The 14017-nt window shown below is 52.3% G+C and overlaps 6 protein-coding genes across 6 annotated transcripts; 3 read left to right on the forward strand and 3 right to left on the reverse strand.

Moving 5' to 3' along the window:
* Positions 1–2095: 2095 nt before the first annotated feature.
* On the forward strand, positions 2096–2978 carry SEPMUDRAFT_33989 (uncharacterized protein; the record flags this gene model as incomplete). Its single annotated transcript, XM_016908554.1, has 2 exons — positions 2096–2441; positions 2572–2978. 2 exons carry the CDS (start codon positions 2096–2098, stop codon positions 2976–2978), a joined length of 753 nt encoding a protein of 250 aa, XP_016764832.1.
* A 1270-nt stretch (positions 2979–4248) lies between these two features.
* On the forward strand, positions 4249–5444 carry SEPMUDRAFT_145895 (N-acetyltransferase 5). Its single transcript, XM_016903328.1, has 3 exons — positions 4249–4439; positions 4516–4786; positions 4865–5444. Exons 1-3 carry the CDS (start codon positions 4271–4273, stop codon positions 5010–5012), a joined length of 588 nt encoding a protein of 195 aa, XP_016764833.1. The 5' UTR covers positions 4249–4270; the 3' UTR covers positions 5013–5444.
* Positions 5445–5587: 143 nt separating this feature from the next.
* SEPMUDRAFT_145896 (mitochondria protoheme IX farnesyltransferase) lies at positions 5588–7128 on the forward strand. The gene has a single exon (XM_016903329.1). It carries the CDS (start codon positions 5611–5613, stop codon positions 7063–7065), a length of 1455 nt encoding a protein of 484 aa, XP_016764834.1. The 5' UTR covers positions 5588–5610; the 3' UTR covers positions 7066–7128.
* A 56-nt stretch (positions 7129–7184) lies between these two features.
* On the reverse strand, positions 7185–8344 carry SEPMUDRAFT_145897 (Calcipressin-domain-containing protein). The gene has a single exon (XM_016903330.1). The coding sequence runs from the start codon at positions 8277–8279 to the stop codon at positions 7389–7391; it is 891 nt and encodes a 296-aa protein (XP_016764835.1). The 5' UTR covers positions 8280–8344; the 3' UTR covers positions 7185–7388.
* Positions 8345–8753: 409 nt separating this feature from the next.
* Positions 8754–10733, reverse strand: SEPMUDRAFT_56357 (cell division control protein 14). Its single transcript, XM_016909396.1, has 2 exons — positions 10401–10733; positions 8754–10315 (listed from the first exon to the last, which is right to left on the reverse strand). The coding sequence occupies exons 1-2, from the start codon at positions 10675–10677 to the stop codon at positions 9666–9668; spliced, it is 927 nt and encodes a 308-aa protein (XP_016764836.1). The 5' UTR covers positions 10678–10733; the 3' UTR covers positions 8754–9665.
* Positions 10734–10886: 153 nt separating this feature from the next.
* SEPMUDRAFT_145899 (N-myristoyl transferase) lies at positions 10887–12937 on the reverse strand. The gene is made up of 2 exons (XM_016903331.1): positions 11555–12937; positions 10887–11504 (listed from the first exon to the last, which is right to left on the reverse strand). Exons 1-2 carry the CDS (start codon positions 12809–12811, stop codon positions 11127–11129), a joined length of 1635 nt encoding a protein of 544 aa, XP_016764837.1. The 5' UTR covers positions 12812–12937; the 3' UTR covers positions 10887–11126.
* Positions 12938–14017: the final 1080 nt, after the last annotated feature.

Below are 14017 nucleotides of genomic sequence, written 5' to 3' on the forward strand. Positions count from 1 at the left end.
ATGCAAGTTGCCTCATTCGCAGTTGCCGGTTCGATGAGGCGTCATCGTCCAATTACCTAAGGAAGGGAGGTAAGCAGTGGAGGTGCACGCGGTGACGGTCGACACGTCGTTGCGTTGCGTTGCCTGCTGCCGCCTCTCGGGCGAGCTGTTTGGGTCGGTGCCCGTTTCCTGGGCCCCGTGGCCCCTGGTGCATGGTGCATGGTGCATGGCTGTTGGTTGTTGGTCCTTGGCCCTGCATACGGCGGCGGATGAAGTGCTCTCACGGCGTACCTGGCAGTGCCAGACACTAGCAGGCCACCAGTCAGTATGTCTTACGCGGCTGGAACTGGGGGAAGAGAGAGGAGCCAGGCCTAGGTACCTTAGCCAGCCAGACCGCAGCGGCAGGGCTACGGGCAACCCTAGAATTCATCTACAGGCAGTTCGCAGTCCTGCCTACAGCATCTGAGCATACCTGTACTGCTACGTTATATACCCCCCTGATCATGAAATCAACGTATTGGCGATATTCATCATTCTGTGAATAGTACTGAATAGTGAATACACAGTAGATCGCGCTCGAAGCATATCGCATTCAAAGCGAACCGTGTTCCAAAGTATATCGCATTCGAGGCATATCGTGATCAAAGCATATCGCATCCATAGCCGATCGCATTCCAAGCAAATCAGACCCAAAGAAGATAACATTCAAACTGTATTGTATTCGAAGCTGGTTACAACAAGTATTGATATGTTCCAGGTAGGAACAGAGGAAGTGCGCACAGCAGATACAATATAAGGTAGGTAGGTAGGTACCTATGCACCTGCCCGTGACCTATTCTCGTATAGACGCACTGACGCAGTAGTTACGACCTGAAGATTTACGTCAATAACAAGAATTGGACGTGTGTTACTGTTACCGTGTTACTGTTACGGGCATGTACCTACCTACGGTCGGCGGGGCTATAGGCAGCCCTTGGATTCGTCTAACCGCAGCCCTAGACGTAATACACCTCGACATCTCGTTATCGACGTAATGTACTCTGCTGCCTGAGGCCCGCCTCTATATCGCTACTGCTGCCGCTGTAGCCTGTCGTAAGTCTCGCTGTCGCGACTCCCGTCTCCTTTACGAATCTGCCTTTACCCCTTTAAAATACGATTATTAATCGCGAGCGTACGATACGTATACCTATTATCGGACCTATATATAAGATAATCGGCTTCTACAGGTAGCGAGGCAGATTCGTAGGGGAGAGTCGTAATAGCGGTAGCGACGTAGCGTCGCCGCGACATAGAGGCGGCAAACTTCGAAGTATTTTACGTCGATAACGAGAAGTAGACTTAGCGGAGCTGCGGAGGTAGGTACATTACGTACTGTTTGGGTGTATTATATCTAGGGCTGCGGTTAGACGAATCCAAGGGCTGCCTATAGCCCCGCCGCCTACGGTAACGTCGGTAAGGTAGTGGTGTTACGGGCTGCCTATAGATAGATCCTAGGAGGTAAATCTGCCTGTAGCCCTACGCCCTCCGAGGCCCGACCAGACAGGAGAGAAAAATCAGCTTCCTAGGGAGGCGTACGAATACGACGAACAATGTCGGCTTTTTCGCGCAGAGTGGAGCGAGTGTCGAAAAGGGGCTTGCTCGAAATGAAGAGAAACGTAATGAGTAGTACTAGTCGTCGTATTGTGAAAGGTAGTGTGGGTGCTTATGGGCCGAGAAAGAGATGGAGAGAAAGAAAAAAAATGCCCGTTTGCGAAGTGCTCTAGAGACATTGGGAGGTACAGGTAGTAGGAGGTAATACAGACAGGTACTAACCTCTTAAGGTACGGTAGTTGCCGTCACCTTGGCGTAGGTATCCACTCGCAGAGTTGCCGAGCCTGAGGCTCATCCAGGTACTGAGGTGGTACGACACCTGGACACCAACACTGTGACTTTGCTACTACAGCTACCCTAGTAGGTTGCCTTACCTCAATGAGGCGAGGTCTAGAAAGAAGAAAAAAAAATTACTTCACCGTCAAATTCCACTCGTGACAAATACCACATAGCCTTTCACGACTTGCTTCTCGACCACTAATCAATCAAGGCACAACCTTTTCTACGCCCGGTGATTATTATTATTATGGCAACCGTCAGATTGGCAGAGTGGGATGAACTGCCCGAGCTCGCAAGAATCGGCGCTGCCGCCTTTGGCCAGGACGAGATCTATCTCCACTTCAACCCATGGCGAAGCGTATACCCCCAAGACTGGCACGACAGCTTCCTTCACACTCTGCAGGGAAGGTTTGCAGAGGCCGGAAGCGTTGTGTTGGTCATTGAGGTGCGGCACAAAGAGGGGGAAAAACCTGTCAAGGCGGGCTATATCACCGCTACTCGGAGAGGTGCAGATAATCGACCCCTCTCGTCGTGGATGCAGCAGCGGTCGACTTGGGGTCTTCAGATTGCTACGCCTGCTCAGCGGAAAGAAGGTGAGTGGTAAAAGAAAAGAAAAACAAGGGCAACAAGTTCTGGCCTCCCGCAAGTGCATAGAGAGGCTGTTCTTCTCCTTCTCCTTCTCCATCTCCTTCTCCTTCTCACACGTGTCGTGTACAGCCGAAGCGTCACGGCTCGTCACCAACCGCAGCTCCAATCCAGACGCCATCGCATATTACTACGCCGAGGCCTCCAGGATCATGGGAGGTTCTCTAGCCAATACGATGGAAGTGCAAACGATAGCTGTAGTGCCCGGCTTTCAGCGCGCGGGCATTGGAAAAGTCGCTCTGAAGTGGTGCTTCGACATGGCCGAGGCGGAGAATGTCCCTGTGGTGGGAGACGCGTCGAAGAAGGGGATCAATCTGTACTTGCAGACGGGCTTCAAGATTCAAGGTACCATTGTCATGGAAGCGAAAGTGGCTCGTTTGGATGGAAGGGATGATGTTGTGGTGGAGATGCCACGTCTAGAGGTTCCGGTTGTCACATGGACACCTGGAACTCCTCGTCGTGTTCGTCTCGTCTCGGTATTGTAAAGTCTGTTGTTGAACACCGTGCTTGGGCATATCGAAGCACTCCCAGGACATGTATGATACACGCAAGTACGCACCCGAGTGAACCGCGCAGTGCAGACTCTGGCTCTCCCTGTATCACTAAACGCAGTCTTGATTCATGATGCAGGCAGGATATGCGATATTTCAATCTGCCTATATCGACCTCCTTGTAGAAGGTGGCAAGAGGGGTAATTGAAGAGTTATCTACGTTGCCGCTATAATCAGCATTCGAAGTCTAGAACCTCAGACATAACAGAAAGAGTGAAGTTTACTGATCATACCTACAGGACATGTGACAGTGTGTTGGATTATGTCCTATCGCACTCAAGGGGGCCCTTCCATCCAATCTGTCCTTTTTAGGCTGTAGCCCAACAAGCTTCGGTATAGGTTTGACAAGGAGTTGGTCTAAAGTTATTTAGGTATTCTAGAACTGGCTGCTTGGCCAAAGTGCCAAACCCCAGCTGTATACAGGACTTGAGTTTGGTACGGTAACAGCGCAGATCTGATCGGTACATGTATAGACCCTGTTGAGCCTGATGAGAAATGGCTGCAAGTTCGAACAAGTCATTTTTGTCTCTTGTTTGAGCAGGGCGCGCGCTGGAGTCTATTCAGCTATACCAACTCCAGCTCGTATCTGTTGCAGTAGTGATGGGCTAGAACATACACGTACCTAGGCATAAGGTTATGCCTTCCCAGGTACACGTATATGTAGGAGGTAGGAGGTAACATGATGGGAAGAACGAGCATTAGTTATATTACCAGGTATGTCAGCAAGAAACGGGCAGCTTATCTTTCTCCTCTTTCTTGTAACGAAGTATCAACTTTCTCTCGCGGATTCATAACACTATCTGTACATGTATCTGTACTGTTTGCGGAGAGCCTGAGACATATGACTTCGGCCCGACGGCCATTTTACTCACAGAGATATGAGTTTCATCGTAGGGTCTCGAGATATCACGAGTTTGCTGGCTTAATCCTCATTGTCAGCGAAGCAACTACCAGGTTAACTGGAGGTACCTGTAGGAGGTAGAAATGGACTCGAGGTCGGCGTCGGGCGAACTTACCTCCTGCCCATTCAATATACAACGTGGATTTGATTGGAGACAAGCCTCACGATCACGTGTATATGTACTCATGTCTTTACTCTGTACACAGCCATTCGTTGAGATTGACATATTTGCACACATCAATACGAATACCGTATGCATTCATGTTCCGCCGCACTTCCACAGCCCCAAGCTGGAAGCATACACGGCTCTCCTCGCTGTAACACAATGGCGGCCATTCGACCCATGGGACCTATGGACCTGCTCAAGTTCAATCCGTGCAATCTGGACCACTTGACTGAGACCTACAACATCGGCTTCTACCTCGAATACTTTACAAAATGGCCACATCTATGCAAAGTCATCGAAGGCCCCAACGGCCAGATTGAAGCTTACAGTACGCACGCTGAGACGAGCTGAAAAAATAGTATGGACAAGAGTGAGTGACTGACTGACTGCGTGACTTCCTTCAGTACTCGGAAAAGTAGAAGCATCGCCATATCCAGCGCCGATTGAGCCATACGATCCCGGACTCAAAATTTATCAGAAGAAGTTTTCCAACTACCTACCATGGCATGCGCACATTACGTGCTTGACGGTGGCGCCCGCTGCTCGCCGACTGGGGTATGCCACGAAGCTCTCGGAAGCGCTGGAACAGATGGGCGATGATGAGAATGCCTGGTTTGTGGATCTGTTTGTACGAGTAGAGAACGAAGCTGCCATTAAGCTCTACAAGAAGATGGGGTACGCCAGATAAAAAAAACGCATCCTTGAACGCGGAAGGTCAGGTAGCTTGATGCTGACGCACAATTGTGATAATAGGTACTCCGTATACAGGAGAATTACGGATTACTACAACGACGGGAGTGATGCGTTTGACATGCGCAAGCCGCTGAAAAGAGACAAGCAACGCAAGACTGTGCGTGCAAATGGGGAGAATATCAAGGTCAGCCCTGATGAGGTGTGGTGATTATTGAAGCGTCTGGTGGCTTTCATTTTTGAAATCCTTGCAAAGACTTCAAACACTACCTACCTTACTCTCGTCAGCCAGTGTCCTCCGGCCAGCTCCACCATTCCAGTCCTGGCCTTCCGTGAGGCTGAGCTTCACTACACTACGCTCCGCCTCCTGAGTGATGGCGGCGCAACACATATTGGGAGCCATGCTCGCAGCCCGCAATACGGAGCTCGGGAAACGATGGTCGCGAGAGTAGTGAAGGTGGAGACGAGCAGCGCCGGCCACGGGAAGGACAGCATCTGCTATGCCTTTGATCCGGGGCGAGGAAGCTGAAAGTGAAATCAGATTTCCACGTAGTCCATGTTCCGTAGTCTCCTCCAGACCTCAAGACATGTGATGTGTTTCCCATTGATCGACTCAATACATAAGGTAGGTAGGTATAATAATGTAAAAAATTGACGACGTTCGTGGAAACGCGGAGCGGAGAAACGGGGGAGAATCGCCGACCACTTATTGGCCGAAGATCTATCGGAACCTCATGAGATTCAAGGTTCCATGATGACCATATAATTGTGCAGCGCTGTATTAGTATTGCAATGCTTTGCCCAACCCAATGCACATACGCCCTGCTCTCACGGCGTGGCCGTCCTCATTCGATACCGGGTCTATCTGTCTGCGATGCGTCAGGACGATAGCGCGGGTGCAGCCCGCGCGGCGGACCTTCTCATGCGCAACTAGGACCCGACAGATTGCGGCCGCCAGAGACGATGAGGTGGATAAACGATTCTTCTGGGCGAATACCTTCCACAATAGCAGCAGCAGGAGGAGGGGGAGAGAATTGGGGATACTGTCGCGAGTAGCGGCGAGGGAACCATCAGGAGATGTGCGGCAGACGGCACCATCCTTGATCGAAGAAGCGCCCCATCGACGGCGGAAACGACTGAAAGCGGAGGCAGCAGCTGCAGAGGCGGCGGTAGAAGCACCTTTACCGCTCGATGCCTCATCACAGCTCTCCAGTGATGCAGCAGCAGCACCAGCCAAGTCCTTCCGACGAGCCTTCTCGACCTACCTTTCCTTATCCAAGCCACGACTGGCCTTTCTTGTAGTCCTAACGACGACCGCGTCGTATTCCATATACCCCGTGCCAGCATTGCTGAGCACCTCTGTCACTGATGCGCCGTCACTGAGCACTTTGACTCTCCTGTTCCTCACGAGCGGGACGTTTTTGCAGATAGCATCTGCCAACACTCTGAACATGCTGTTCGAACCTCAACACGATGCGAAAATGAGCCGCACGAGAAATCGACCTCTGGTACGAGGTCTCATCAGCAAGCGCAAGGCGCTAGTGTTCGCAGTTGCTACAGGTCTCATAGGCACAGGCTTGCTATGGTATGGAGTGAATCCCACCACGTCACTACTAGGCGCTGCCAACATCGGGATATATGCAGGAGCCTACACCGCGCTGAAGAGGATACATCCGGTCAATACGTGGGTGGGGGCCATCGTGGGAGCCATTCCTCCGCTCATGGGCTGGTGTGCAGCCGCAAGCCAATACAGCACGACCGATGCCAGTCAAGCATCGGTGTGGGATGAGGCCCAAGAGCTTCTCTTCACGCAACAAGCCATTGGTGGGTGGTTGATCGCAGGGATCCTGTTCGCCTGGCAGTTCCCCCACTTCTTCGCATTGGCACATGCAGTTCGACAGGAATATGCTGGTGCGGGATACAAGATGCTCGTGTCGACGAACATCCCCATGGCTGCGAGAGTGTCCTTTAGGTACAGCTTGGCCATGTTTCCAATCTGTGCTGCTCTGAGCTACTATCACGTCACTGATCCGGCATTTGTCGTGACTAGTTCCGTCATTAATGCGTGGATGCTGAAGGAGGCTTGGAGGATGTGGAGACTGAACGGCGAAAAGGGGTCTGCCCGGGCGCTGTTCTGGGCCAGTGTATGGCAACTGCCCATTGTATTGGTCTTGGCCATGGTGCAGAAGAAAGGGTTAGGGAGTCGACTATGGAAAGCCACGTTTGGAGAGGATGAGCTGGATGACGAGTGGGAGGAAGCTTGAACCGCCGTCTTTCTCGACCGCATCTGATGCGTGTGCACCTTTTTTCTTGTCACGCGATAGATGCAGATAAAATATGAATGAGAGAGAGAGAGAGAGAGAGAGAGTGAGAGAGAGAGAGTGAGAAGCTCGCAGCGGGATAGGTATCCGTTGTTACAATCTGCTTGTTCTACACATGTACACTTTGCACTCGAGAGCTACATGTAACGTAGTAATCTTCAGTGCCTCCAGTGCTCATCCCAATAAACGCCTCGCTATGATGCCTTATACCCAGACCCATCAATCATAAAAAACTTCGTCAAACCCCGCCCCGCTCTCCATGTCTTCTAGTGCTCCATGAGCTCAACCGGTGGCCGTGCGGTATGGATAAACTGCTTCGTAGTACCATCCACAGGACTCAGCGGAAGAGGGCTGTCCGTAGTATCCTCTACCGCAATCGCCGGCAAATCGGGTGAACGACCATGCTCCTGCGGGTCAAACACCAAAGTGGAACTCCTCGACCTGCCACCACCTGCCGAGACGGGAGTCTTGCCCTCTACATCGTCATATAGTGCCTGATCCGCCGCTGGCCGAGCGTGGAGTTTCGAGAGCGCCACAGCGAGATCATCTGCGTGGACTTCTTTGTTTGGCGGCTCTTCGTTGCGCACCTCCCAGCCGACGGGAGGACTGGGAGGTGGGGAGATGAAGAAGAGCTTTTGGCTCTGTGGTGCTTGCAGATGTTGATCTTCCTGATCGTTGATCTTAGTCTCGGTGCCAAAGTAGACGCGGACTCGGTTGCCCAAGACGGATTCGCCGTCGAGCACTTGGCGCAGGTTGATTGCATCTTCGACTGTGTAGAAGCTGACGATGATGCGACGGAAGGATTTGAGTGGCGAGAAGGTGTGGATGGTGGCATGCTGGTTGATGGCTGCTCGGATGCTCTCGAGACTGGCGCCTTGGAAGATTTCGGGAGCGTTGAGGTTGGTGATGAGGAGGGTATTGCTCGGCGTTGCGGGTTGGGAGAGGGCGGGGAGAGTGGACAGGTCGATGGACAATGAGGGCGAGTGGCGTCGCTTCATGGCCCCGGTCGGCGAGGATGTCGAGACGGGAGACATTGTGATGGCAGCCATCTGATCGTCGTAGGATGCTGGTGGTTGTTGCTCGGTGGTGGGAGTAGTAGGAGGAGAAGCAGTGGGAGTCGTGGTGGTGGTGGTGGTGGTAGTGGGTAGATGCATCATGACGGTAGTGGCAGCAGAGTAGTGGTTGATATACCTTACCTCCTACCTCTACCTCTCTCAGTGACCTACCTCCTACCTGTCTGTCTGTATCTTGGCAGAGGCGTGCAATGTTGAGCTGCGCCTCCAGCCATCCATCGCCATCGGCCAGCGGAGGAATTGAAGATCGTCGGTAGTCAAACAGGTCAGTGAACCCCCAGGAATGGACCGGACACCGATGGCTTGGCGCAGAGTCTGGCTCGTAACACAGCCTCACAAAGCACTGAACGTGACTTGGAGTGACGGTTTGGCGGCAAATCTTCCCGACGCGGATCTGCACACACGGCGCTTCCACTCCGCCACCCCAGCACCACCACAAGGAACTGGAACTTTCTCAACATTTCCATGCTCGTCTCCTTGTTCTTGTTCTTCTTCTCCTTGTTCTTCTTGTTCTCCTTCATCATCATCGTCATCTCAAATGACACGAAGCCACATGACGTGAAAGACCACCATCAGCATCATCATCACCACCTCCTCCTGCCACCTATATACACGTATACATACCTAAGCCTCATCAGCACTGACTAGATGGAGCACATAGCCCATGGTCTGAACACCCACTCACTCACACAGACACGGGCCTCGCCGACGGAGCATCTACCTCATCTAAGGTACCTAGATTACCGTAAACATGACCTCCACTAAAACCTCCATCATCACGTACACAGGTACTGGTCATCATCGTCAGCCGCAGCGTACATGTAATATATAGGGAGGCACATGTATGGTTGCGACGATGAACATGGCGGAGTGAGAACAGCACCGCACCGCACCGCACCGCACAGCTTTTCCCGGCTGGCTGGCTGGCTGGCTCCGCCGCTTAAACCACAGGATGAAACCAATATAGGCCATGCCATACTATGCTACAGCATGCTCTGCCACAGTGGCTCAGCATAGGCAACTGAATTCTTTTTCCGCTACGAAATCAAGGTCACATCGAGACAAATTTCAAGGAACACAGCCGGAGGTCTAGAACATTCAAGTACAGAGGTAGGCACCTGCCAGACAGAGGAGAACATGGACTAGCCATGTGATACAACCAGGCGCCTGTGAAACACATTTCGGTTACCTCCGGTCGTTGTGAATTACTGTACTTTGGTTTCTCGCGAAATAGTGGTGCATCTACATCAAAAAAGACAACTACCTAACATACGAGTGCGGCCTAAAGCTCCATCGTGTGCAAACCCAAAAGGAACTGAGGTGGTATCATGCAACCGCTCCAAAAAAACAGAAAAAAAAAACGCCGTGAAGTCCATAAGTGCACACAGCGTACAAAACTCCCCCATGCATCCATCCATAATGCGTACTCCGAACAACAACATGATGAAGAAGAGGCACTGACTCAATCAATCATGTTGCTGACACTGCAAACGGCCCACTCTCCTGCAAATCCTGCACCAACTCTTCCACATTATTGATATACTGCCCCAACAACTCCTGCTTATCCTCAATCGACCGCACATCCACATCCAAAAACTCCTCATCAATCTCCATCGCATCGCCCGAATGTGTTCTCGCATGCTCCGCCAACGCCGTAAACGATCGATGATGATGATCCACTCCCCCTCTCTGTAAAACGGCAGAATTCGGCGCGCTCGCATGACTCCAAGGAAGAATGGGCGACTCGGGCATGAGATAAAAGTAGAGAAATTCGAGCGAGCGCATTTTGACCTCTTTGGTCGTCGAGCGGCTTTTGAAGAGAGAAGTCACCGTCAACAGCCCATCAATGGCTTCGAATGTGCGCGTATTGCGAGGTTGATCGATGAGTGCGGCGACGAGAACGAGGAGCGCTTGCGATTGGATTTTGGGCGGGTTCATCGAATCCAAAAGGTCCAGCAGGAGATTCATGTGTGATTCGCGATTGAAGAGACATTTCGAGGGCGGGTGAAGCATCAGAACGCCTTGGAGAAGATCTAGCGCGGAGAGTATGAGGAGGTCGGTGTCTGAGGGATTTCCCATGCCGAGAAGACAATCGATGGATTGGACGAGCCGTGATGCGACTGGAGGAGGAGGAGGAGGAGGCACACGTCAGCATCCTGTGCATTACTATTACATTTGATCATCGCATCATCTGCTCTTGCTCACCATTCCATTGGAAACCTTCTTGTAATCGGAAGAATTCTCGAAAAGCTGGGTCTTGCTTGAGCTCCCCTAGCTGTTTGGTGCTCCCCTGCTGTTGTTGTTGCTGTTGTAGTTTCTTATCATCCAACGCCGAAGACTTCCTCTTGTGCGGCGAGCGAGAGCCCGCTCGGGAAAGACATATTTGCGCAAGCAATCCTTCGATTTGTCGCAAACCCTTTCGAATCTTGGAGCTATCACGAGAGGAGATGTTGTCGAACGAAAGACTTAACAAGGACTCCATGATTTTCCTTTTTTTTTTTCTTTTTTCGAGTGTGCAAGTTCCTCAGCAATCTAAACGGGCGAGTATTTGGGTCGAATCGATCTTGTTGGGGGTCTCTCGCGCATATGCAGCTAGGTGTCTAGGGTGGAAGCCACAAACATCAGCGTGAAAAGGAAAAAAGGGCTGCGTGGTCTGTGTTTGTTATTCTGAAACCGAATTTCGCGGGGGTGTTGTTGTCTCGGCAACCCGGAAACACGGAGTCTTCTCCTTTCGGTCCACGCGACACTCTCCCGAACTCCCGAATGGCGGATGCGATCACTGATGACTACGACAGACTTTCCAGCTTCATGTACGATATCACCGCCTTCGTTTCGGATTCTGCTTGTTCTTGCCAAATACTCATTGATACGTAAGGTACATGCCTAAGCTACCTGGTCTCATAGGACGGTTCAACTTTTGATCGTCTGTCTCTACAGCATTACTACACCAACACCGCCCATCTTGCTGGTGTCAATGTTGTTCTTCTCGTCAATGCCGCCGGGAAGGGTTGCCGTGCGCCAGTTGAAGAGATAGTAGTTGAGCTTGCCGTCGCCAGGTTCGAATTTCTGTTCCTTCAGGAACAGAGGGTTGTCGAGAAGAGTCAGCGCATTGAACACGTGGAAATCCTCCTTCTTAGCCAGGATTAGCGCATCGTGAACTAATTCCTGCAGACGTTGCTGGAGTCGGTCTTGCAATTCCTTGGCCTTAATCTTGGGTTGCTTCGGTGCCTGGAAGGCCGATTCCGTGGCGTAGTAGTAGAGGTAGGCAGCACGGATGGTCTCTTTCTTCGACGCCCGGAGAACGGAAGACTGCAACTCATTAGCATATACCCCGACGTCGACATATCACACTGGCGTACCTCGAGTTGATAGTAGGAGATGAAGTCCGTGATACGACCCTCTTCCTCTACCACATAACTCCACACCACACCCTTGGATGTGCTTGAGCAGATCCAGTGGGCAATCTCCTCTTCTGTAAACTCCTGCCTAAGGTGGAAGCGCTCGCTATAGCGCACAAGCAGATCCTTTACAGCCGGAACGTCGGCTGGCTTCATCGGCCGCAGCCCTTTGACCTGCGGATGCGACTCCAATCGGTATCGATACTTCTGCCTCAGCGCAGTCGAGCCAGCTGGCATATGGCTGAATCCGGTGTTGAAGAGGTGCTCCCAGTCCAACGATCGATGGAAGTATCGGCAGGTGCTGACGGGAGTGGGGAGTAGCGTTCCGGCTGTGTAGAGTGCTTGGAAAATGTCGTTTTGATAGCATCGTCGTGTGACTTCCTTAATCAGGACTGGTGCCAAGCGCTTATTGCGAAGCTTGCGGTGAATGGCAAGGAAATTGATCTCGCTCGCTTTGATCGTCTTGCCCCTGACTTGCAGAGTCACAGGGATGCCGGTGATGGACGCCACGAGCTTCCCTCTCTTCCCATCGTCTCCGGTCTTGGTACGCACGCCGATGTGCCATTCCTTCTTCCAGCCCGGCGGTTGCAGCGCCCACTTCAAGAACTGCGGCGAGTAGTTGAAGCGGAATGAGCCATCCGTGTCCTCGACGTAGTGATTGTAGAGGAGATCGTAGAACTCCTGCAGGTCGTCCTTGTCGTCCAGGTCGATCAGGCACCACTCGAAGCCATCGACAAGCTTCTCCGGCTCGGGCTTCACGCTCGCCTTGCACACCTGAGCGGGGAGGATAGCACCCTCTGCCAGCTCGCCGTCCTTTCCGCTGGTCGTTTGCAGCAAGTTGGGCTCCTTGAATTTGGGCACAGGCTGCGTGTTCCAGAACTTGTAGTCCTCGGGCGCCTTGGCCCCCTCTTTCTTGGCCCCCTCGCCAGCCTGAAGCTGCTTCAACAGTGCGGGCAGGTCTTGCACGTTGATGGTCTTGTTGTTCTGGATGATGTTGGCTAGCGGCTGCTCCGTCGTGGCTGGCTTCTTCTTCTTAGGCTTCCGCTTCTTCTTCTTGGGCTGCGAAGAACTCCCGCCAGCGCCCTCTTGCTCCGGTCCATCCTCCGCCTCGTCCTCGCCCTCGCCCTCGCCGTCTACCTCCTCGCCTTCCTCGTCATGCGCTCTTTGTTCCTCGACCTCAGCGTCCTTGAGCGGGTCCGCCGCCGTCTTCTCTGCCATTGCACCTCTCCGCTGTTCTGTCCACGTCTTCTTGACACTGGTTCTGACAGCTTGGTGCCCTTGCTGCAATCTAGACAAAGTCCGAGTGTCAACTTGTCAACGACAACAGTGCTGCTGCTCAGTGAAGCTGTCGAGCTGTCTTGTCAAAAGCCAGAGCTATAGTAGAACTAAAACTAGTGGGAGCTTAATTATTGCCCCACTTCTATCTTGCCTGGGCGCGTGGCCCGACCGTGACTTGACGTGACCACAGCACACGCTTCAACTCCGCCAAGACTTGTTGCTTTTCCCAAGGAGACTGGTATATCATACATCATACATCTCTTGTTCGCTCGATTCGGAACGCCGTTACGCTTCAAGACGAAGATGAGATGGCGGTTGGAGAGGCTGTGGGCCCCGATCAGCTACAACTCCGCGCCGCCATCCAACATTACTGTGTCGCCGACTCCAGAGAGGCCAACAGGGAGCTCAACGTTGCGCTTACAGTCAACCTGCTTGTATGCACCGAACAAAACACAATGTAGTCGCTGCTGCATAAAAGCCTCCTGTGAGGCGCTCAGCCCAAGTAGGGAGACGCGGTAACAGCCTGGCAAGTCGAAGGCCGCCTGACAAAAGCCTCATATCCATTCATGGCCCCAGGCAACTAGACCAACCGTAGTAATGCCATGTGCGTTACTGACGGCGCAAACGCACCGGTCAATGATATCCATGGTCCAAGACTGGTACAAGCAGAATAGTGTATCGCACGTCGGGCAGCTATTGCCATATTGGTGTCCAAGGAGGAAATACCCCGTCCTTCAGCATCGCCTCCAGTCCTTCATCTCCCTGAGGGCCTTGACTTTTGTCATCGGCGGCAGAGTGCGGCTTTCCAATTACAGGTACCAACACAGCTCGTTTGGACTGTGACAACTATTGTACCAACATCTGCATGGTCGTCAACCACATCGATTTTCTTCACAACTGCGGGAACACCCGAGGGCGTCTGGCTGTCTCACGACTGAGGAACTGCAGCAACAGATTTCTTACTTGGCGGCGAATTTAGGGGTTATGCGGAGGCCTAACTCTGATGAAGACCGGCACTCAGCTTATTGCAATAAATGTCCGTGATAAGACATATCTAGCTATCAGAATGCCTGCCACAACCGCGAAAGCCTGCAAGCGTCCTTGTCCCTGTTGACCCCAGGTATCTCCAGCTGGAGACTGATGATC

The sequence above is a fragment of the Sphaerulina musiva genome (genome assembly GCF_000320565.1).
Source record: "Sphaerulina musiva SO2202 unplaced genomic scaffold SEPMUscaffold_1, whole genome shotgun sequence".
Classification (NCBI taxonomy): domain Eukaryota; kingdom Fungi; phylum Ascomycota; class Dothideomycetes; order Mycosphaerellales; family Mycosphaerellaceae; genus Sphaerulina; species Sphaerulina musiva.